At 39.8% G+C, this 24,551-nt stretch overlaps 1 protein-coding gene across 2 annotated transcripts; it reads right to left on the bottom strand.

Moving 5' to 3' along the window:
- Positions 1 to 1,294: 1,294 nt before the first annotated feature.
- Positions 1,295 to 24,314, bottom strand: LOC580859 (hornerin). 2 transcript variants are annotated; one of them, XM_030999895.1, is made up of 14 exons: positions 24,208 to 24,314; positions 22,422 to 22,818; positions 21,687 to 22,035; positions 20,856 to 21,262; positions 20,446 to 20,561; positions 18,275 to 18,655; positions 17,531 to 17,631; positions 16,957 to 17,074; positions 16,287 to 16,388; positions 10,526 to 10,582; positions 9,807 to 10,017; positions 6,326 to 6,447; positions 4,491 to 4,875; positions 1,295 to 3,435 (listed from the first exon to the last, which is right to left on the bottom strand). In XM_030999895.1, the coding sequence occupies exons 2-14, from the start codon at positions 22,795 to 22,797 to the stop codon at positions 3,137 to 3,139; spliced, it is 3,024 nt and encodes a 1,007-aa protein (XP_030855755.1). In that variant the 5' UTR covers positions 22,798 to 22,818; positions 24,208 to 24,314; the 3' UTR covers positions 1,295 to 3,136. The 2 variants fall into 2 exon arrangements, with proteins under 2 accessions (XP_030855755.1, XP_030855754.1); XM_030999894.1 differs by having other exon boundaries at positions 21,687 to 22,044.
- Between the last annotated feature and the right edge of the window lie 237 nt (positions 24,315 to 24,551).

Here is a 24,551-nt window from a genome sequence, read left to right on the forward strand (position 1 = left end):
GTAATTTGTAGGAATATAACATCCTGCAGATGATTATAAAATGAACTACATAACCGAGGACTTATTATTTCCATACCCATACGTATGAAGCACCTAAATAGACGTATCCCTACATAAAAGGGCCCCAAATTCTTAAATGTATTACAAAGTTTTGGTATGGGTCATGAATTGGGTTCAAATTAACATATTGGAAGCATATGCGTTCCTACAATATACATTGATCGTTGTCGCGGTTGAAATCGAGTCTAAAGTTATGAAATTATAAATAATTAAACTCTTTATGTTGTATAGCTCCCTCTCACGGTCAAGATATTAATTTATCTATGAAACAATGTTTCTGGACTAAAATCGACCGATTAGCTATTCCCTTTTGGAAATTATATATCCCAACTACATATTCTGAGATGTTCATGATCGCAGCTACCATTGTACGACCATAGGCCCTATTTGAAATTTATCAAAATTTACCGGGAGCACCGGTAAATTTTTATATTCAATTTTTCTCCAAATCAAAAGTGTTTTAGGGGCCAATTTTTTTAGTGCTTATAATACATTCACAGGGGCATCCAAATATATCAAAATTGTAAAGATTCACTATCCACCCAATTTTCAAAATTTCCCAAAACTTTGTATTACCTAGGATTCAGGAACCACTTTTGTGTGTCATCATCAAAGTGAAGGTACAGTGTCCAATGTAGTCAGTACCCACTCACACACACACAAAATAAGAAACTAGTTCATATAGCCAAGGATGGTATTTGATGGTGGCTCAGAAATTTGATAGTGACAGCTGTGTTTGTAACAGTGGATGATGTGATTTTGAATGTGTGTATGGAGTTATGAATGTTCACGGTATGATTGTGATGGATATCATAAAAGCCTAAAGACCCTTTAGGTGCCAAAACATGGGTCGGAAATCTCTTTTCCTTTTTTACTCCCTCTTTGGGCTGATATTTCTCAGTTTTGAATGCTTCAATACATTTTTTTTCTTTAAAAAAACAGTAAAAAAAAAAAGCCTGCCATAGATTTCAAGACTTTTTGGGTGGGTTGCAAAGGGCATTACAACATCTTTTTTTTATAGGTCTAGCAGTGTTGATTAAAGTTGAACAGGTGAAAATGTTATAATTTTCCAATCATACATGAGGATGACTGCTGCCATACCAAATTGTTCATAGATACCATCTTTAACTGTCTAAATGCCAGAAAAACACATTTTCACCATATCAAAGACTTTGATCAACACTGAACGATACCCATTATCAGCCAAAACAAAATGATATGAACTTTCAGAAAATTAAATTTGCATTCACAATGGTTTAATAACAAAGCACAAAACTATACAAAAATAGGTTTATAATGCAAAGTATTCACTTTAATAATCACATAGTGAGTGATGTTAAAATGGCTTACGGTAGTCAAGCTTCCTTTTACCCCCGAAAACCATTTTTAGTGAATTCAGATTTTAAAAATTGGAATATTATAAATCCTTATGGACTTCCAATTACCTCCCTCTCATTTTCTACATAACTGATTTGACATCCAATGAAAATATGTACTTAAAAACTGAGTTAAAGTTTATTTCCCATTGCAAATGGAATAATTATGATAGTGGTTCACAGTGATAAACGACATGCTGCAAATACTTCTTAAACATTTTGATGAATGACTGTCTTTTCTTCTTGCAACAAATTGATGAAGAATTATGTCCAAATATTCAATTTTAGCCATTTAAAGGCAGCATCCACCAACTGTCCATCACTGCGAATACTGGAAAAGCTTTTAAACTTTTTCATGGGAATTCCTCCATATACATTCTTTAACCCAAAATGAAGAGTGAGATTTATTCACATTTGAGATTTATTCACATTCGCGATTCCTAAAATAGAAAATAAAATAAATACTCAAAATTTGTTTCTAAAAATATTGTTTAAAATGGTATTCCTGTGCCAAAAAAGCAAAGCAATGATATTTCCTATGTTACAAAAATGTTTTAAGGAACTTCCTTTTTTCTGTAAAAACAACATGATGTTACTCTACAACACAGATTTATCAATTTTTTCAAATGAATTAAATCTTCATATGAACTTTATGGGATAAATCATGAAATGGCATGATCCTAGATTACTCTTCTTCTTGAACACCAAATTAAATCATAATAAAAAATAATTAAAAAATGGGCCAGTAAAATATACACAATGTACAAAACAAACACAAAATCTTGTTAAAATAGAAAAGGAAGAGAAGTACATACCTAGTCAATGCTAAACATATCAAAACTGCGTAATAATGATTTATGCCTTACACAGATGAGAATATGAGTTTGGGGAGCACATAAGAAACATGTTCTTGCATGAATAAAAAACATGGACAATGTAATAAGCAGGGGCTATCTTCATCTTGAATTGAATTTGAGTCTCCAGAATCTAGACTTAGGAATAATAACCTCCAATGAAAAACAAATAGTACATGGTCCTTTCTCATTAATCATTCACTGTCTAAAATTCTAAAAAACAGAACAGTAGAAGAGAATTATCACAAATACTAAATGTCACCATGGAAACTACATATTTACACAGTATATACCTTTTACCATGTCAAGTTCGGGACGAATGCTGAATTATGCACAGTGATATCGGAGAACGTGCTTCTAGAATGCTACAAGGAGGTGATGAAATAGGGAATTTGGACTACGGGAGATTATAATTCAGCAATATTTTAATACTTACAAAAGAAGGATCGAACAATAGCATGAAAGTCAATATAATGAACATTTTTCACCACACCTTCTAACCAATTCAATATTCAGTACAATTCTTTTCAAGTAATGTGTGCATGATTTCTTTTTAATAACAAATTCATATCATGCATGCCTACAGTTCAAGTTATCCACATCAGATGGTTTACCTAAATTTGTATATCTTTGCATGGGTCAGCAAATCCTACTTACAATACTGTGAATTTCTGTACAAGACATTCAAAATCATTTTTCTTCTCAATGGTATCCCGTCACAAGCTCTTCCAAATGGATCTTATTTATCAGTCTACAATCCATCATAATTATGTACACAAGCCTCCTTCCATCTTGCCCCGGCCCTCCCCCCTACATCACCGTTCCCCAGGTCCCAGGGTTCCTTCCCTAGCGTTTTCGTGTGCGTGTGTTCCTGGCAGCAGCTCTTCTTGGACTCTTCTTCTTCCCACCCTCCTCCTCAGCCTCCTCCACAACTTCATCCTTGACCTCTCCTCCTTCATCTCCACCGACCGCATCGGTCACTTCCATCACATCTTCTTCTTCCTCTCCTCCTTCTTCATCAAGAACTTCTGTCACTTCTTCTTCTGCCTCCAGATCCTCCTCTAGATCCTCCTCCATCACTTCTTCTTCTTCTGCCTCCTCTTGAGCTTCTTCTGGCGTTTCCATCTCGCTTTCCTCTGCAGTAACTGTAAGAATTGCGCATCAAATGTTTATAAGTAGAAGCTGTCATGCCCATATTCTGGAAAATACTACAATGCTTTTACGTGAATGTTAAAAACTCCTCAAGGGTGAGAACCATGATATGAATATATTCTATAAGGTGCAAGATAAAAGACTACATGGGCAAGTCAAAGCTGTTTGGTAATTTGTGTCCCATCAAATCTTACATGTGTAAACATATTATTCTTCTTCGTCTTCTTTTGCCAGAAATTATTGTAGCATACTAGTTTGAAACTAGAAGGAACTTTGACTGCGCGCAGTCGATAATGATGCTTCCGCCATAGAGCAATTTTACAAACCAAAACGGAAGCAATTTCTAAAATTCCAGTTTGATTGTAATCCATCTGTCAGTTCCAATGATAATGCGTTCACAAGCTATCTATAGGCATACACAATGAGCCCCATGACCTTTGACCTCATGAGCCGTAAATCTTATCAGTTCTCATGATATTGCGGTCACAAGCTATTTTTTTAAATAAAAAAAAGAGCCCCATGACTTTTGACCTTTGACCTCATGACCCTAAAATCTACTCAGTCCATTAGCTCTGTAAGCTACATACATGACCCAAGTTTGGCAGTAATCCATCAATTGGTTCTTGAGATAACGCGATCAAGAGCTATTTTTGCATACATAATGAGCCCTGTGACCTTTGACCTCTTGACTACAAAATCTGATAAATTCATTAACTCTGCAAGATACATACATGACCCAAGTTTAGGGGTCTCTCCATCAGTTGGTTCTTGAGATAACGCGATCACAAGCTATTTTTGCATTCATAATGAGCCCTTTGACCTTTGACCTTGTGGCCCCCAAATCTAATCAAGTCATTAGCTCTGCAAGATACATACATGACCCAAGTTTGGTGGTAAGCAATCAATTGGTTCTTGAGGTAACGCGATCACGAGAACGGGACGTACGGACGGACGGACAACCAGAAAACATAATGCCTCCAGCTACTTTGTAGCGTAGGCATAAAAAAAACACTTTTTAATATTCTTGTAACCATCCATTCTCACTGACCTGTGGGCTTGTCTGCGTCTTCCGGGATAGTTGTATCGCTATCCTCATCGGCTGCAATGCCTTCCTCAGCAGCCTTTGCTTTTTCTGCAGCTTTGGCTTGCTCAGTGGCCTTTGCTTCCTCAGCGGCCTTCGCTTGCTCAGCGGCCTTGGCTTCCTCAGCGGCCTTAGCCTCCTCGGCCATCTTTGCTTCCTCGGCAGCCTTAGCCTCCTCAGCGGCCTTAGCTTCTTCGACGGCCTTTGCCTCCTCAGCGGCCTTTGCTTCTTCTGCGGCCTTTGCCTCCTCAGCGGCCTTCGCTTCCTCAGCGGCCTTTGCTTCCTCAGCAGCAAGTTTCTCTTCCTCCTGATTGCGTTGTGCTAGGGCAGCAGCTATGGCTGCTCGTTTATCCTGCACAAAGGGAAGAGTAAAGCCACAGATGTCGTAAACTTCTGTGATTTTTATGCCTAGCCGGAGGCATTACCTTTTCAGGTTGTCTGTCCGTCCGTCTGTACGTCCCGTTCTCATGATCACGTGGTCACAGTGCTCATTATGTATGCAAAAATAGCTTGTGATCTCGTTATCTCAAGAACTGAATGATGGATTCCTGCCAAACTTAGGTCATGTATGTATCTTGCAGAGTTAATGAATTGATTAGATTTTGGGGTCACAAGGTCAAAGTGCTCATTATGTATGCAAAAATAGCTTGTGATCTCGTTATCTCAAGAACGGATTAATGGATTCCTGCCAAACTTAGGTCATGTATGTATCTTGCAGAGCTAATGAATTGATTAGATTTTGGGGTCACAAGGTCAAAGTGCTCATTATGTATGCAAAAATAGCTTGTGATCTCGTTATCTCAAGAACCGATTAATGGATTCCTGCCAAATTGTAGGTCATGTATGTATCTTGCAACGCCAATGAATTGCTTAGATTTTGGGGTCACAAGGTCAATAGTCAAAGGTCACAGGGCTTATTATGTATGCATAAATAGCTCGTGAACACATACCATTGACAGATTACCATCAAACGCAGGACATGTATGTATCTTGCAAAGCCAATGAACTGATTAAATTTTAGGGTCATGAGGTCCAAGATAAAACGGTCATACATGTACATGAAAAATAGCTTGTTATCGCGATATTCTGAGAACCTGTTAATGGATTACAATTAAACTTGAATTTGAAAAATTGCTTCTGTTTTGGTTTGTGTAATCGCTCTATGGCGGAGGCAAGTTCCATCTAGTTTAAATATAATAACGTAAGGGTACCAAGCTTTGCATTTCTGTGGCCTATATTATAGAGCTCAGTGAATTTGTGTGGGACCTTTGTTGTGTGCAGTTTTTAAAATAAGCCGTAAGGATACAAAACACTGGAAATGAAATGGTCCATATTTTTCACAAATCTATGTTCTTATATAGACAGCTTGGTTCAGTTTTTGCAAATTGAATCACTATAAAATGGAAGAGGAAAATAATGGCAGTACCACAACTGTAATACACATGGTATGCAATATTCCATATACTATTTTCATTACATCAAATGGCTTCTAGATTATTATAATGTTATGTATTTCCTTACTTGATAAAAGCTAATCAATACATTCATTGAACAATCCTTTTTGGTGATTACCTTACCCATTGAATTCTATGCCCAAAATGACTCAAGTACGTTATATCAAACTAAGTTGTATTCAACTGGTTAGACCTTATTGAAACTTTTAATATGAGCAGCCATCACAACTCCAGTCAGTAGATCCAGATGCCGTTAAAGAAAATTATCTTAAAAATTATAGCCAATTTCAGATGTCACTAATGATGGCAATTATACGAGAAGTAATAGGGGTGGTGCTCAGCCCATACCTTGGTTGCTTTGAAGTGAGACTCGGTCCTACAGTGGGTCACCCAGGCGCTGGCCTCGTTGGTATAGAAGCGACGACACAGCTTGCAGAAGAAACCTGTGACAGGCACCACGTACTGAACCCCTGGTAGCCATAAGAAACAAGGTACAACAACATGTTAGTTAAAGATTCAAATACTACGATGCTAGTTTCAGTTGCACCCTCGAAACTAGCGACGTAAGCATGGGATGCCTTGTGCCAATTTGACTTTTGGATGTTATGAACTGTTCTGTGACCCGAAAGATGCGAAGAGTTCAAATCAATCAAACCCTTAGAGGTCCTACATGTAGATGAGAGAGCCGAATATTTGTTGCTTTCACATTTCACCTTGAATTAAAATCAACACCCAAACGTGAAGATTGTTTATAGGAAAGACTTTCCTTGTTGTCATAATGTATATTCATGAGAAAGACTGAGCTTGCAGCATCGCTGAGCCGTTTGCAGATTCAGAACATTGCAAACATATCAGCTGTTCTTTGCTGTGTTTGTATGGTCTTAAGAGCAAGTCAAATTCAGAAGCTTGCAACCATCTCTATTGCTCTTCCAATAAAGCTAAATATTCCTGTTTCGTTTGCTTTTTTTTGTCTTTCTTGTCTTCCAGAGAAAATAGGGCATCCACATAAAATTAAATATAAACTTAGGGACTTTTCATTTGTTAAATAAAACTGGATGTTCTGAAAAGAAGTTTAAGATATACAAGTATATCTCTTGCATTCAAGATCCAGTACAGAGAGGCAAGCACATGAGCGTACCTTCTCTCCAATGTGTACTTTGATAAACACAAGTTCTCTAAAACTCTTTTAGCTCCAGTTCAAGATTCATTAAAACACAAAGGGGTATTGATCAGATCCATTAAAATTCAATAATCTTGTGATGTGAAGACACAGTACTCTTAGCTCATCATCAGAGCTATTTTCTTGATCAAACTCAATGAATGTGTGAGAGAATTCAATGCGTCTTTTGGCACTAACAGACCAATATAGGGTGGTGTTGATGCAGTGTAAAGGTGTGTAGAGGTGTTGTGGTCTAGTGGATAAGTCATCCGACTGCAGGTCACAAGGTACGGGATTCAAGTCCTGCCGCAGCACCAATGACCTTAATCTACATTTGCCACTCTCCACCCAGGTTTAAATGGGTACCCGGTAGGATAAGAACGTTAATAAGGTTGGATGAGCAAGTGTGCGCTTGTAAAATGGCGACTAGCCGGAATGCTCCCTAGCACTCCCTAGGGAGTGGAGAATGTGCATACATTGTGTGCGGGTAAGTCTGAATCCGATTACCTGGGTAATAATACATCTGTCAAGGACACTTAGACACATCATATCGATGTATTGGGCGCTACATAAAAGCGGAATATTATAATTATTATCACACCTCTTGCTATCGTTGGATTGAAGTAATATTTGATGAGCAAAGGAGACCAGCAATGGAAGCAGGAAATGGTAGATTCACTGCTCAACTACACTAGTCACTTGTTCATCTTTTACAAGTAACGGTAAGTACAATATTTGGCCAAAAATGTAGACATGTACAATGCCATGGTGGTGTAGATGCCTTTTTAAGTGGGATCCACATGGACTGTGACATCTAAGCTCGCAACATAACCGAGGGGCTCTCCCAATAATGCAGCAATGACTTCATCTTTCTGATTGTGTTATGTATTCCCTCAAATCCGGTAGGTTGTTGCATCAAAATCAGCCAACCATCGAGGATCGATTTTGACTAGTTGACAGCCCCAGTGAGGATCCCCTTCAATACCAGGCCGAATTCCAGTGGTCCCTCATACTTTTCTCTTAGGGTGCATGAAAGTAAGGGACCACAAACAGATCAACTCGATCAATCAATCTAGTGGGTAAGTAACCCGACTACAGATCACAAGGTACGGGTTCGAGTCTGGCCACGGCACTAATGTCCTTTGGCAAGACATTAATCTACATTTGCCACTCGCCACCCAGGTGTTAAATTGGTACCCGGTAGGATGCAAAAGTTAACGTGGATGGTTGAGCAAGTGTGCGCTTGTAAAATGGCGACTGGCCGAAACGCTCCAAAGGGAGTGGAGAATGTGCATACATTTTGTGCGGGTTAACCTGAATCAGATGACCGGGGTAATAATGTATTTGTAAAGCGCTTAGACACATCGTTGATATTATTATTAAATAATAAGCGGAGATGCTGCAAAAGAATCTGGTCATAGGTAGCAAATGACAAATTATACTTTATCTGTTTCAATACAGTAGTCAAATACGAGTACACTATAAGTGCACTGAAAACATTGACTACCCACTTTAAATTCCTTGCACTTTAGTAATGGTGACATCGTGTGAGAGGATTAGCAGGCATGCATTATCGGTACGTGCTAATTGCAAGGATGACAAAGCCATTTACCAAAAGAATGTCTTGTGTTTGATCACTTGGATATCACAAAAGAAATGCCATATTTTTTTCCACCGTTGTCATTTGTCCAATATTTGGCTATGTATACTTTTGACACTTGTATCTAATGAACTCCAGCATGAGGAAAACCCACTAACATCACAGCAATTCAGTGAGCACTGTACAGATGTCGTATGAATTTGCTATGCCATTTGTGGTTCATATTTCATTGGTATACTGTTTCAGGAATTGCTATAATCCATGCAAAGTTTTATAGCCACGAATAGAACATCAAGGCATGAAATATCCCATTTTCCAGGTATTGTCTGAGAAGGCAATACCGGAACCTTCTTTTATCCCTCTGCTTCCAAACTACATCTATAGTTCATTGAATTTTTTATTCCTGAATATGCCAAGCTCTTTCTTGCATGTAAATTTTCATTTTAAAGACTTCCAGATATTGAAACACCTCTAGCGTATGCTCTCAATGTCAACTTGTACGTCTTTCTTGAAATGAAAATGAATCGTCTAAAAGTGAGAACAGAAAAATTGCTGTGAAATTTAGCAATATTTCAACATTTCACTTTAGAGTAGGATGCAGTGAAGAACCTTTTTTTTCCATGTGAAATTGGTTTTTGGTTCAATTCAATAACAGAAGTTGTAAATCTGATTTTGTAGGTTCCATAGCACGGTAAGGCAAAAATCCAGGCCGATAAACATGACTGACTATGTGCTAGAATTCAATGCAATGCTGCCAGCTTGACAGAGCTGCTTATCTATAACGAAAGCTTGCTGGGTAGAGGTTTAATTAAAGACCTGATAATACACCTCCAAGAGACATGAAACTATCAACACATACATAATAGACGAGCTCTTGGAGGGTACAATCTGCAAAGACGTGGTAGGTTAGAGAAATGCACACTTGCATCTCAATCTTACAAACCACAACGTCAAGGTCTTTTAGATGAACATTAGCCATGGCTAACAAAAAGGGATGACGTTTACTTGAGGGGTGTTGGGAGAAACGAAGTTGAACTTCTAGAGCCTGGAGGCTCGTGATGATAACCTACCCACGGAGACGTTTCGATTGAAAACAGACAAATCTTCCTCTTGGTCTTCTTCGACTGACTTGTGTGCTGGTCCGGATTTGGTTTGGGAATCTGCAGTGGCCGCAGAATCGGCCTCACCAGGCTCGTTCTGAGCCTGGTCAGACGTGGTGGTCAATGTCTGACCATTCTCGTCTGAAGATTTGGCAGTTGTGGATTCCCCATCAGCTTTTTCCTGGAAAGGTTTCATTCAAATAGATAATCATATCAAATGCTTCATTGTTCTTTAACTTCATTTTCACAAGCAGGTTTTTTTTTAAATAAATATCAATGACTACTAGAACCTGCAAATTCAAAAACTTCTAAAATCTATACACATATCATATGAAGTCAGACAAATCAACTAGCCTTATTACTTTGTTTATAAAATATAAAAGCATTCTAATATCAAAATCAAAAAGGCCAAGTTCTACAAGGTTCTTTATGCTATTTTACGTGATAAATATTAAAAACCCACTGATTTCATATTTCATAGCTGCTTACGAGTTCACTCTGAAGTGAACAAAGAAGAAGTATAGTTTGTTGTTATAAACACCAACTGCATCACTGACATATTCAAAGCAATAGTGAAGGCTAAATATATTAAATGTATCACAAAAATTATCACTATATCAGTTACTCCTGGTTAAAGAACTATAATTAACATCAAATTATCATAATGGTTCATGTTCCATTTCACTCACTGCTGTGGGGGATTCCATTTCAAACATATCCGGGATCTCCCCTTTCTCTTCCACCATCTGTAAAAAAAAATATTAAAAAAAATATTAAACACCTAATTTTCAGACACAGGCCTCGAATTACATCAAATTTGGGTCAAGGCCACTTTTTTGAGAGGGCACAAATCCACTGAAAGGGGCACAAATCTATCCTAAGGGGCACTAAGGCCAACGTGGAAAGTGCGCGTAAAATCACCTCACGCCGTTGTTTTCAAGGTCGGGGGGGGGGGGGGATATGTGAACCCAGGGGCGGATCCAGGATTTCTTCCTTAGGAAGGGGGGGGGGCCCACTTTTTTTTTTGTCCCAACGACTCAGCCAGCCGCTGAATAAGCGGGGGGGGGGTAATTTTGACATTTTGTTCCCTTTGGAGTGGGGGGAGGGGTGGGGGGGTGAGGTCACCTTTTTTAGATCAGCCATTGGCATAATTTTTTTTTGTGTGTGTGTTTCATTTTAAAAAAAAGGGGGGGTTTGCTCCAAAATACAGACATAAAAAAAACCGAAGGGGGGGGGGTTTAAAGCCCCAAACCCCCCCCCCCCCCCCCCCCCCCTGCGTACGTGCCTGCTCGTCTGAATACAGTTCCCCTCCCTCCGCGCAAAGCGCGGAAGCTTTTACGTCTCATTAAATCATTAGAGAAAGAAAGGGATTCGTTGTACCGTTTTTTACTCTTAATCCTCGTCTAAATTCACCCCCCCCCCCTCCCCCGCAAAGCTCGGAAGCTTTTACGTTTCATTAAATCATTAGAGAAAGAAGACGATTCGTTGTCCCGTTTTTTACTCTTAATCCTCGTCTAAATTCATCCCCCCCCCCTCCCCCGCAAAGCTCGGAAGCTTTTACGTTTCATTAAATCATTAGAGAAAGAAGACGATGCGTTGTCCCGTTCTCGACTCTTAATCCTCGTCTGAATTCAGTTCCCCCCCCCATCCGCGCGCGCAAAGCTCGGAAGCTTTTACGTTTTATTAAATCATTGGAGAAAGAAGACAATTCGTTGTATCGTTCTCGACTCTTAATCCTTGTCTAAACTCAGTTACCCCACCTCCTGCGCGATCGAAGCGCGGAAGCTTTGACATTTAATTTAATTATTTGAGAAACAAGACGATTCGTTGTACCGTTCTCGAAAATAATCCTCGCCTGCATGAATACAGTTTTCCCCTTTCCGCGCAAAGCGCGCAAGCTTTTATGTTTCATTAAATCATTAGAGAAAGAAGACGATTCGTTGTACCGTTCTCGACTCTTAATCCTTGTCTGAATTTCAAAACTGTTTTTTTTTGTCTGCTCCTTTTTCTTCATACGTCCTTTTCCTTTTCTCTCCTCTCTTTTTTTGGCTTTTTTTTTTTGGGGGGGCGCCCCCACTGCCCACCCCCCCCCCCCCCCCCCCCGGCTACGTGCCTGCGGTCAGATGAACATCTTTTGATACCTTGTTCACCCCCGGAAACTCATGGGTTGAAGGCAAATTACGGTCAGATAAGCATTCAGGGGCCCGCCTCAGGGCCCCTGGTGGAGTCGAGGGTGCGGAAACCCCTGAATTTCAGGGGTTTCAGGCATTTGATTACGGTCAGATGAACATATTTTTATACCTTATTTGTGACACTGGCAGGATACTGATTGGCGTGAGGTCCAGCGGAGCCCATGGGTTTAAAGCATTACATTACCGTCAGATTAGCATCCAGTGGGGTCCAGGGGGCAGATCCCCCGGAAGCTCAGGGGTTTAAGCATTTGATTACAGTCAGATGAACATGTTTTTATACTTTATTTGTGACACTGGCAGGACACTGATTGGCTTGAGGTCCAGCGGGCGGAGCCCCCAGAAGATCAAGGGTTTTAGGCACTAAATTGCAGTCAGATGAGTATCAAGAGGCCTGCCAAAGGGCCCTTGGTTGGGTCCCGGGGGCAGAGCCCACGGAAGCTCAGGGGTTTTAGGCGTTTAATTACGATCAGATGAGCAATTTTTGATACCTTATTTTGTTGAGAAACTGGTAGTTAACTATTTTTTCTTTCTTGCTCTCTTTCTTTCTATTTCTCTTTAAAATGCTTTTCAAAAAAAAAAAATTGGGGGGGGGGGGAGCTGGAGGGGGGGGGGGGGAGTTTTCCCCTTTGACGTTTCATTGAATTATTAGAGAAAGAAGATGATTCGTTGTACCGTTCTTGACTCTTTATCCTTTTCTGAATTCCAAGGGAAGCGCAGAAGCTTAGACGTTTTTAATAAATTATTAGGGAAAGAAGACGATTCGTCTCGATCTCGACTACCGGTATTATCCTTTTCTGAACTCAATTCACACCCCTCCCGCGCGATGGGCGGAAGCTATGACGTTTTAATTAAAACGTATGGGAAAGAAGACGATTCTTTGTACCATTATCTCGACTCTTAATCCTTTTCTGATTTAATTCCAGACCCTCCTCCCGAGAAAAATCCAAGTTTTTCACTGATTAAAAACTGTGAAAACGCACCCAAAAAGGTCACAACGCGAAGTAAAGATGTTGAACCAACGATGGGTAAACAAAACTTCCCGATATTGATTGGTTCAAATAAAAAGGATGGATTGAAAAACTAAGCCTTAGTCATTACGGTTTTTGTGCCAAACGTTTCAGTCATTTGGATGAAGACATTCTTTCATATCTCCGTATCGGCAATTAAGTCCCGCCAATTAAGTTAGGAGTTCCATAGTGGAAATTAAGTCTCGCCAATCATTATTGTTTTAGAACTCCGTAGGGGCAACAAAGTCTTGCCGATTATCATTGTTTTAGATCTCCGTAGGGGAAACAAAGCCTTGCTGATAATTATTGTTTTAAGAGCTCCGAAGGGGCAACAAAACCTTGCCGACTATTATTGTTTTTAGAGCTCCGGAGGGGCAACAATACCTTCCGGTAATTATTGTTTTTAGAGCTCCGGAGGGGCAACAAAACCTTGCCGACTATTATTGTTTTTAGAGCTCCGGAGGGGCAACAAAACCTTCCGGTAATTGTTGTTTTTAGAGCTCCGGAGGGGCAACAAAACCTTGCCGACTATTATTGTTTTTAGAGCTCCGTAGGGGCAACAAAACCTTCCGGTAATTATTGTTTTTAGAGCTCCGGAGGGGCAACAAAACCTTGCCGATAAATATTGTTTTTAGAGCTCCAGAGGGGCAACAAAACCTTCTGGTAATAGTGATTTTAGATCTCCGGAGGGGCAACAAAACCTTGCCGACTATTATTGTTTTTAGCGCTCCGTAGGGGCAACAAAACCTTCCGGTAATTATTGTTTTTAGAGCTCCGGAGGGGCAACAAAACCTTGCCGATAAATATTGTTTTTAGAGCTCCGGAGGGGCAACAAAACCTTGCCGACTATTATTGTTTTTAGAGCTCCGTAGGGGCAACAAAACCTTGCCGACTATCATTGTTTTTAGAGCTCCGGAGGGGCAACAAAACCTTCCGGTAATTATTGTTTTTAGAGCTCCGGAGGGGCAACAAAACCTTGCCGATAAATATTGTTTTTAGAGCTCCGGAGGGGCAACAAAACCTTGCCGATAAATATTGTTTTTAGAGCTCCGGAGGGGCAACAAAACCTTGCCGACTATTATTGTTTTTAGAGCTCCGGAGGGGCAACAAAACCTTGCCGACTATCATTGTTTTTAGAGCTCCGGAGGGGCAACAAAACCTTCCGGTAATTATTGTTTTTAGAGCTCCGGAGGGGCAACAAAACCTTGCCGATAAATATTGTTTTTAGAGCTCCGGAGGGGCAACAAAACCTTCCGGTAATTATTGTTTTTAGAGCTCCGGAGGGGCAACAAAACCTTGCCAACTATAATTGTTTTATGAGCTCCGTAGGGGCAACAAAACCTTCCGGTAATTATTGTTTTTAGAGCTCCGGAGGGTCAACAAAACCTTGCCGATAATATTGTTTTTAGAGCTCCGGAGGGGCAACAAAACCTTACCGATTATTATTGTTTTTAGAGCTCCGGAGGGGCAACAAAACCTTCCGATAATTATTGTTTTTAGAGCTCCAGAGGGGCAACAAAACCTTGCCGATTATTATTGTTTTTAGAGCCTCGGAGGGGCAACAAAACCTTGCCGATAAATATTGTTTTTAGAGCTCCGGAGGGGCAACAAAATCTTGCCGACTATTATTGTTTTTAGAGCTCCGTAGGGGCAACAAAACCTTCCGGTAATTATTGTTTTTAGAGCTCCGGAGGGGCAACAAAACCTTGCCAACTATAATTGTTTTATGAGCTCCGTAGGGGCAACAAAACCTTCCGGTAATTATTGTTTTTAGAGCTCCGGAGGGTCAACAAAACCTTCCGATAATTATTGTTTTTAGAGCTCCAGAGGGGCAACAAAACCTTGCCGATTATTATTGTTTTTAGAGCCTCGGAGGGGCAACAAAACCTTGCCGATAAATATTGTTTTTAGAGCTCCGGAGGGGCAACAAAATCTTGCCGACTATTATTGTTTTTAGAGCTCCGTAGGGGCAACAAAACCTTCCGGTAATTATTGTTTTTAGAGCTCCAGAGGGGCAACAAAACCTTGCCGATTATTATTGTTTTTAGAGGTCCGTAGGGGCAACTAAACCTTGCCGATAATTATTGTTTTTAGAGCTCCGGAGGGGCAACAAAACCTTCCGATAATTATTGTTTTTAGAGCTCCGGAGGGGCAACAAAACCTTGCCGACTATTATTGTTTTAAGAGCTCCGGAGGGGCAACAAAACCTTCCGGTAATTATTGTTTTTAGAGCTCCGGAGGGGCAACAAAACCTTGCCGACTATTATTGTTTTTAGAGCTCCGTAGGGGCAACAAAACCTTGCCGACTATCATTGTTTTTAGAGCTCCGGAGGGGCAACAAAACCTTCCGGTAATTATTGTTTTTAGAGCTCCGGAGGGGCAACAAAACCTTGCCGATAAATATTGTTTTTAGAGCTCCGGAGGGGCAACAAAACCTTGCCGTAAATATTGTTTTTAGAGCTCCGGAGGGGCAACAAAACCTTGCCGACTATTATTGTTTTTAGAGCTCCGGAGGGGCAACAAAACCTTGCCGACTATCATTGTTTTTAGAGCTCCGGAGGGGCAACAAAACCTTCCGGTAATTATTGTTTTTAGAGCTCCGTAGGGGCAACAAAACCTTGCCGACTATCATTGTTTTTAGTGCTCCGGAGGGGCAACAAAACTTGCCGACTATCATTGTTTTTAGAGCTCCGTATGGGCAACAAAACCTTTTTGAACATTACAAGTCGGGTTGGCTTACGATGACTATAATGTCGGCAAAACTTTTGTGGATTAAAATATTGTGGCCGTAAACGGTTTGATTTTGAAAAGGGCATTCCGGCCAGTGAGAGGGGCATGGCGGCAAATTGCCGATTGCCGGTGGGTAATTCGAGCCCTGCAGACACAACTTCATTTGTGACATACTCATATTTGAAAGAATCTGTGCAATATAAATAACTTCAAAACAATAATTTGGTACTTTCTGAAACAAACATGCATTTCAGGGCAACCTCTTCAGGGTTTGTGTATCCAACAAATTGGAAAACTGAGCACATATATATTCCTACCGCTTTGACTTTTACGCTGAACATTCCCCAAACTGCAGTTAATAGGAAAAAAGCAATAACAAACAGAAGCCTAGTTTCTATCATGCTGCATCATAATCCATGTATACAGAGAGAAAGTTAACTCATTGACTACCGACATCCTTTATGCCCATAGGCTCTAACACAGGAGCCACCCAATTCTTGTAGGCAGTGGATTAATCTTACCTTCAAGTGCTCTGGACTCTTCAAATGACGCTTGTAGATACCCATTCCAGGGAAACTTTCGTTGCACAGTTTACACCGAGGACTCTTCTCTATTTTCTTCTCCTATTTAGAAAAGAAAAATCAAAATAATAATAATATTAATAGCATGAGGATTTAGATAGACGATACTCAAGGGAGTAGAACAATTATCTACAGTGACAAGAGTTTCCATAAAGAGAATCTTAGCGTGTCATGGTATTAGATACATGTAAATATTGATCGTATGCCCGTTGCTTTATATATTACTTGATTTATTTGATTTACATTAGTAATAGAACTTTCGCCAAATTTGTTTCAGTATACATAAACATAGTGCAAAGCCCATCATCTTATAAACTCGTAAGTTCTTCATGTACGCAAAATCTTTACTTCTGTGTTTAGTTCAATGGCACATATTTTCTAAACTTATAACGCAAAATTATACGTTTATCCAAGTTTGGAATATTTTGACATAAATTGAATCATATGACTTCTGAAATAATAATAATTACAAAATGAAATGCTATTTATTACACAAACACACTAGTTCAGGTTTACCGTAAAAGAATTATTTGGACACTGACGTCCTTTGCTATAGTGTGATGTTGAGCATGTAAAGGTCATTTTGATATGATGCATGTGTGTTACATACCTTGTGTTTCTCAGTCTGTGCATGGGCTACGAGTGACCCTCTGATATGTTCCTTACACAGCAGACAGAACTTGACCTGGTAGGTCTTGGTCTTGGGCACTACTGCATCTTCGCCATCTCTGAGATTTGAAGATGAAGGACAAATTGTCCAAAATGCATGTTACTCATCGCTTGGAAAAAGAAAAATAAATAGTTGAGGTTGTTTCCCTTCATCTTTAAAAATTTACTTCTAATTTGCATAAAAATCAACATTTGACCTTATTTATACAATTTCATTCATTTCTGAATATTATAATAACAATTTTGCCACATAATGTGATGATTGACACAAAATAATATTGTATGGGTGACATCAAAATTGAAACAATTTAATGAAAATGGATTTATAGTAATGTATTAATTAGGAAAGAGGGAGTATTGGTAATAGTACAAGTAATAGCAGTAGACTGTATTGGAAAGCTAATATGCCACTAGATCCATGAGAATTGTAGCCATTTTGAAGAATGTTCTTGAGACTTCTCAATGGACTATTTGCTGCTTTATTTCTGGCCTGCCCCAAGGATCCCTTCACTCACCCTTCTCCTTCTTTAGGTTTCATCTCCACCTCCTGCTCCACCATCTGGATCTCAGACAGGTTCTCTATGTGCATGTTACTGAACATGTGGTTCTTGAAGGACTGTCAAATTAGTATGATCATAATCATCATTACAATCATAATAATATAACACAGAGCATGTATTAAGGGAGATAATAACTCTTATCTCTTCTACCACTTCCTTATAAACAACTTAGCAGAATCTGAGTTATCCATTATGAAGCTCAAGTTATTATTACTATGGAATTCATGAAATCAAATAAAATTCCCAAATTAAAGGACATTCTTTAATTGTTTCAAATTAGCAATTACAAATAAATCATATCTGACCCTTGACAATTAGCTACATTGTATTCAATTCTATACTACCATCGTCTTATGTTTCCCCATTTATTCAAACAAAAGGCATATTTTTTATAGTTCAAATAATATTCTCCAGACTATATTTCCCCTAACATATGTCACCTTTTCCTACTTCACAACACCACAATTCACGAAACAAAGTAGAATGCACATTCACATAGCTGTACATATACAGTCAAACCTGCTTTAGTGACCACCTGTCTACAAAGACCACTTATTTTCCCCCTTGAAAATGATTACTCTTTGAAACATGTACTAAAGGAATCTGTCTAACAAAGACCACTTTTTGTGTTTCCCTTGGGCTGTCGCTATAGACAGGTTTGATTGTACTTTAAAATCATCAAATAGTCACACATCTTACATGGATATCCCTGCATTGCCACTGGCAGATGTGACAGAACAACTGCTCCAAATTCAATGATCCACCAGGTGACCTGTTTCCACCGAAATTGCCCCTGCCGGAACCACCGAATCTGCCCCTGCCGGAACCACCGAAATTGCCCCTGCCGGAACCACCGAAATTGCCCCTGCCGGAACCACCAAAATTGCCCCTGCCGGAACCACCAAAACCGCCCCTGGGGGCACCACCGAAACCACCCCTGGGTGTAATATTAAACCCGCCCCTTCCACCTCTCTGGCTACTCGAGGATCCAATCGTTCTCTCACGTCGGTTCTTAGTACGGCGCCCTTTCGTGTTGTCTCCAGCTGCTGGACTCCTATCCGAGGACCTATCCACAGGTGTCTAGGAGAGGATCAACAAGGGAATCAATTCAGTCTTTATAGAATACTACAGTTTTCACATAATTGCACTGACAAATCATATAATCAACTAGATGGAACTTCGACTGCGCGCAGTCGAAAATGATGCCTCCGTCATAGAGCAATTTTAGAAACCAAAACAGAAGAAATTTTTAAAATTCCAGTTCAATTGTAATCCATTAACAGGTTCTCAGAATATCGTGATTACAAGCAATTTCTCATATACATATATGACCCTATGATCTTTGACCTCATGACCCTAAAATCTACTCAGTTCATTGGCTCTGCAAGATGTCCTGAGTTAAATAGTAATCCATCTGTCAGTTCTAATGAGAATGCTTTCACAAGCTATTTTTGCATACATAATGAGCCAATGACCTTTGACCTTTGACCTTATGAACCAAGAATCTACTCAGTTTATTGGCTCTGCAAAATACATAAATGAAGTTTGGCAGGAATCCATCAATCTGTTCTAATGATTGTACGATCACAAGCTATTTTTTGCATACATAATGTGCCCTGTGACCTTTGACCTTTGACCTCGTGACCCCAAAATCTAATCAGTTCATCGGCTCTGCAAGTAACATACATGACCTAAGTTTGGCAGGAATCCATCAATCGGTTCTTGAGATAACGCGATCACGAGAACGGGACGTACGTACGTACAGACGTACGCACAGACGTACGTACGGACGGACGGACAACCCGAAAACATAATGCCTCCGGCTACTTCGTAACGGAGGCATAAAAACTTCATCTACAGGTTGTGGGTAGAAAATGGGTGACTGGTACTAAGGTATTACTTGACTGCTCAAGCACCACTTTGAATAGTTTGTCAATACTTTCCAATTGAAGGTTGGAAGCATAAGGACAATTATTTTTCAAGCTGTAAGGGTAATGAATATGTTAAAAACTGTTGTTCCAATGAGGACTCTTTTAACGTTGTATTATCCAATGATTTTACTTTATTTATCATATTGCAAAATTGTATGGGGGCACAGTGCAATGTTTCTTAGAGATAGAATTAAGATTTGCAATTCACAACCCCTTGCCCCCAAAACCCTTTATTTTAAAAATTGTGCATTTTAAAGTTGGATCAAATATGTACTTTGCGAGTAGCAATTTATATGTACTCCTATTCTAAGAACATAAGTTTTAATAATTATTCTACTTCAAATTGTGCAATTCATAGCTATAGTACGAGAATTTCAGAGTACTCAGGATTTTTATTACATAATTATAGTTTTTCACAAACAACAATATCATACATTGGTGTACAATGCTGGAATCCAATACCAATAGAGATTAGGGACAGTCCCACACTTTCTAGATTCAAACATAAATTTAAACTTGTAAATGAAAACAATTGTTAATTTAACAATGGTAAAATATTTGAATGTTTAGCCCGTTACATTTGCCAGTCACTTTAACGACTGTCATATTGTCATATTGTTGAGGGGTTGTTGTTTTTTTATTTTATATTTTATATAAAAATATTAAAAATGCCTATTATTGTACTGGGGATGAGCCTTGACAGGCCCCTGGCATTTGCTGGTCCACCCACATGTTTTTTCACATCTATTTATTTTGTTCACTGTTTTTTTTTTCTCTTAATATTATTCTCTGTTAATTTTGTGTTACTTTGCATCTTTTATATGTCTGGACATGTATGTATACTTGTTTCTTATGAACTACATGTGGAAATAAACTAGACTTGAAACTTGAAACATAGGTTATATATAAACTATTTATGATTACAGCTATGGTTCTTACATCATTTCCAACTGCTTTCCGTTTCACTGGTGGTTGACTTGAAGAGGCCAAGGAGGGGATATTTTGTGGTTCTGCAAAATCGGGCTTCCTGTTTCCACCACTGCTTCCACGGTTCCCTATGAAAATCATTGACACATTTAATGTTCATCTCAATCATAAAATCCTTAACAAAAATCAGATGGATACAATACATCTCCAATATGCCAATATCTCTATAAACTGAATGTCAAGAATATTTAGCATTGTGAATGTAATCGTAGTGTTACATTCGATTGATCTGTGTGTATATGCATGCGTCAACTGTACAGACATAAACCAGATCATGAACATGATGTCAAGTAGAGGCGATCAACAAGAGAAAAGAAAATGGTTACGGAGAGTAAATTCATACTGTTAAAAGCTTCTCTTACCTGGTGAATCCATCTTGCGCTTCTGGCCTTGTTGTCTTCCACCACCCTTCCTGTCACGAGACCCATCTCGGCCTCCTCTCCCGCCCTGCATGCCTCCACGGAAACCTCCGCGACCACCACGCTGCTGCTGCTGTCCTCCTTGGCTCCCTCCAAAGTTTCTCCCACCTTTATCTCCTCCTCCTCCTCCTGACTGGCGCCTGCCTCCACCTCCACCACCACCACCCTGTCCTCTGCCTCCACCACCACCTTGTCCTCTGCCTCCACCACCACCCTGTCCTCTTCCTCCTCCACTCATTCTCCTCTGGTCCTGTCTGGGTCCACGCCCTGGGCTCCTCCTCTGTCCTCCTTGGTTGCCTTGGTTGCGTCTTAGGTCTTGATGACCGGCTATCATGAGCTTTTTACGCTCCCTAAAAGTCAGAAAGAGCACATAAACTGTCAGGCAAGAATGATGACAAATAGGAAATGAAGAATAAATTTATGATGCATGTACAGAAAGGACTATCAATTTGAAGAACATAATACATGAGACAAATCTGTTACCAACATTTTTGCATTGTCCTGTATGTGGTTGCATTGTACTTCAAATGTAAGAAAAAATCTTTCCTGAAATTTCTCATTGTAATTATCACCTGTCGATGAAGATTATAGCCATTATATCCAAAGGGACAGTAGTTCTGATCATGTGATGTGAAAATACAAGTCTATCACAAACTCCACGTATATCCCAATAAGATCACTCCACAAAAACAAGATAATACACATGAATAATCTAAGCTCTGCATTTACTTGGATTAATCACAAACTTGTTATTTATGGGGCAAAATAACTTACATATCTAGGAGCAAGGCTTGTTCTTCAAGGATGGCTTTCTGCAACTGCACCTTTGCAGCCAGATTTTCTGTGTATCCAGTCGCCCTGCCAGAACTGATCAGATTATGGCATCCACCAGTGTTCATGTCATCAAACCTTGACATGTCTCTTGACATGTCTCTCGGCATGTCTCTCGGCATCTCCCTGGGCGCGTTCCTTTGGAGGTCCCTACCGCTGTCCAGGGGGTAACGGTTGCTGGCTTGGGAAGAGAACTGTCCCATGCTGGGTGAAGTCGGGAAACTCATCTCATGGGATTTAAGGTCAGATGAAGAGTCCTGAAAAGATCGTCCTTGGCCAAGGTTATCCCTTCCTGTATTTCCTTCAAAGAAATATCAAGAGATTTATTATGTATCCTGAAATGACATAGTATGATATTGAAGATGGCTCTAACTAGAATGACACATTGGAAGATAAACACAATTCAAAATACCCCCCCCCCACACACACACACACACACACACACACAACATACACAGGAAGCTCTGTATGACAATCATTTTGCTGCCAGAATTCTTAATCCCTAATTTTATTACAACTAGGTTTTAAACAGATCTATTTGACACTTAAGTGGACCCAATGTAGACACTTCTCTATCAGTGTTTAATAAAATGATTTGAGGTATAGTTTATGATGACTAAATTGACTTTAGATATCCAATGACTTCCAACAAGTTTCTGAATAGCTGAAAATGCTCACCATAAGACTGTCTGTCAGAGTAGAAGTCTGCCCTATCACTGGCTGACCTCGAGAGTACAGAGTTGTCATATCTGTCATCATCTCGATCCCTCCTGAATGTATTTCGGTCACTGCTACTACTCAGGTCGTCATTACCATAAGTGTTTCCGGTAGGGTAGCTGGACCTCTGAGTGTTCCCGGTCGAGTAGTTAGACCTTGGAGAGGTCCTGGATCCTTGCTTGTTGAAATCTCTGGAGCGGAAAGAGCCAGAATCATCCAACCGACCAGTGAAAGGAACATCCACAAGCATGCTGCCTGATGAAGATTGGCTGAACCTCCCACGGTCACCTTGTCTATCTCTTCCATCGTTTGTGTTACGGTCATATTTTGAATACATACTTGCACAGTATCTCTGCAACTGCAAGGAAAATAAAAAGCAATGATAAAATATAAAAGATTGTATCATCTAGACCTACAATAATAGCGTTTAGTGTCAAGAGGCACGCGCAGAGATTTTGATAAATTCTGCACACTCCATGTCTGGAGGGCTTGGTGATAATGTAAAATATGATATCGATATCACCAAGCCTTAACTGGACCCATAGACCTGCGCAGATAGGCTGGTAAACGAACCCTAAAATGTGTCCAAAATCACCCCTTCCTGCACGACGAATATTCCACAGTGGCTTTAACGTTTGCTATCGGACTCTTCTTAGTAAAGGTGCGATTTAAATGCGGCCTAGATCTACACTTAAAAACTTTTTTTTTACGGTAATAGCATTTAGTGTTAAAAATGCGGCGCTACTGCAGTTCCCTATCCATTTTTTTTAGCAGTTTCATATCCATTCTTAGCAAAGGAATTTTAACCCAATTTTTTACTAATTTTAATCATAATCATATATTGCATTTTCAACCTGGAATTTGGATCACATCCAACATCGGGAAGCCTCCGTTTAGGGCTTCGATGTCGACGTCGTCGCTCAGTACCGTGTCCGCGCTACAGCTTTGCAACTCAAACTGAAGCTATCAGTCTAAAAATTATGCAAGCTTCTCGTATAGCTTATGGTATCGTGCATGTGCGTAATACCATAAAGCATACGCGAAGTTTGCATAATTTTAGACTGATAGCTTCAGTTTGAGGTGCAGAGCTATAGCGTGGACACGGTACTGAGCGACGACGTCGACATCGAAGCCCTAAACGGAGGCTTCCCGATGTCAGACGTGATCCAAATTCAGGTGGAAAATACAATATATGATTAGGAATTGTCCGTCTTCCCAAGGATTTACCGTTCACAACCTGAAAGTCTCTGTGCTGCGTAAGTGAGACAGGACATGTTCCATGCATGCAGCATCATCGCACTCGCAGAATAAATGCAGACAATCCCCATTGCCTTGGTTTTGAAAAATAAATGAGAAGAAAAAGAGTGTGCAAGGTTCATCAGTGCAGGATTGAGTGATTATGAACGCATTTCAGGTTTTTTTTATCATCACTTTTCACGCAGCTTGGGCTAGATGAGATCAATTCACACACAGGCTAGCTCCGTGCACTTGCTAGAGTCACAAACACGCACTGACTAACAAACACGCACTGACTTACACTCGCACAAAGACTGAAGAAGTCAGTCACATACGCACACGGACGTGCAAAGCCAAATCCAAACTAAAGGCAAAGCCGAAGGCGAAAAGCAGCATGTGAAACGATCGGATCCTCAATTTTCATTCTACAATTCATGCCCCCTCACCCCCTCCCCAATAGAGACACAGTTTTAAAGGAGATAAATAACATATTTTCTGTTTTCCCCCTTACCTTCAGGAGACGAAGAAATAGGCTGTAAGTAGACGAAGTTGATATAAAAACACGCTCACGCTAAAACAAATTGTCTTATGATCTCGCCCTAAATAATTCTGAGGATAACAAATTCGCCCATAACATTTACACAAAACTAGTCTTGTATTCGTTGATTTCTTTCTTTCTTCCTCTCTTTCCTTTTTGTTTTGTTTGTTTGTTTCCTTTTTCTTTATTTTCTTTTTCTCTCTTTCTTTCATGTTTCTTCTTTATTTTTTTCTGTAATATTCCCCCATTCTTGTAAGTATGACATAGACCTAATGAAATGTCAAGAGAAAGACGATCGGAGTCCGGGGCCTTTTTCA

This window comes from Strongylocentrotus purpuratus, unplaced genomic scaffold, assembly GCF_000002235.5.
Source record: "Strongylocentrotus purpuratus isolate Spur 01 unplaced genomic scaffold, Spur_5.0 spur5_scaffold_6, whole genome shotgun sequence".
NCBI classification, from domain to species: Eukaryota; Metazoa; Echinodermata; class Echinoidea; order Camarodonta; family Strongylocentrotidae; genus Strongylocentrotus; species Strongylocentrotus purpuratus.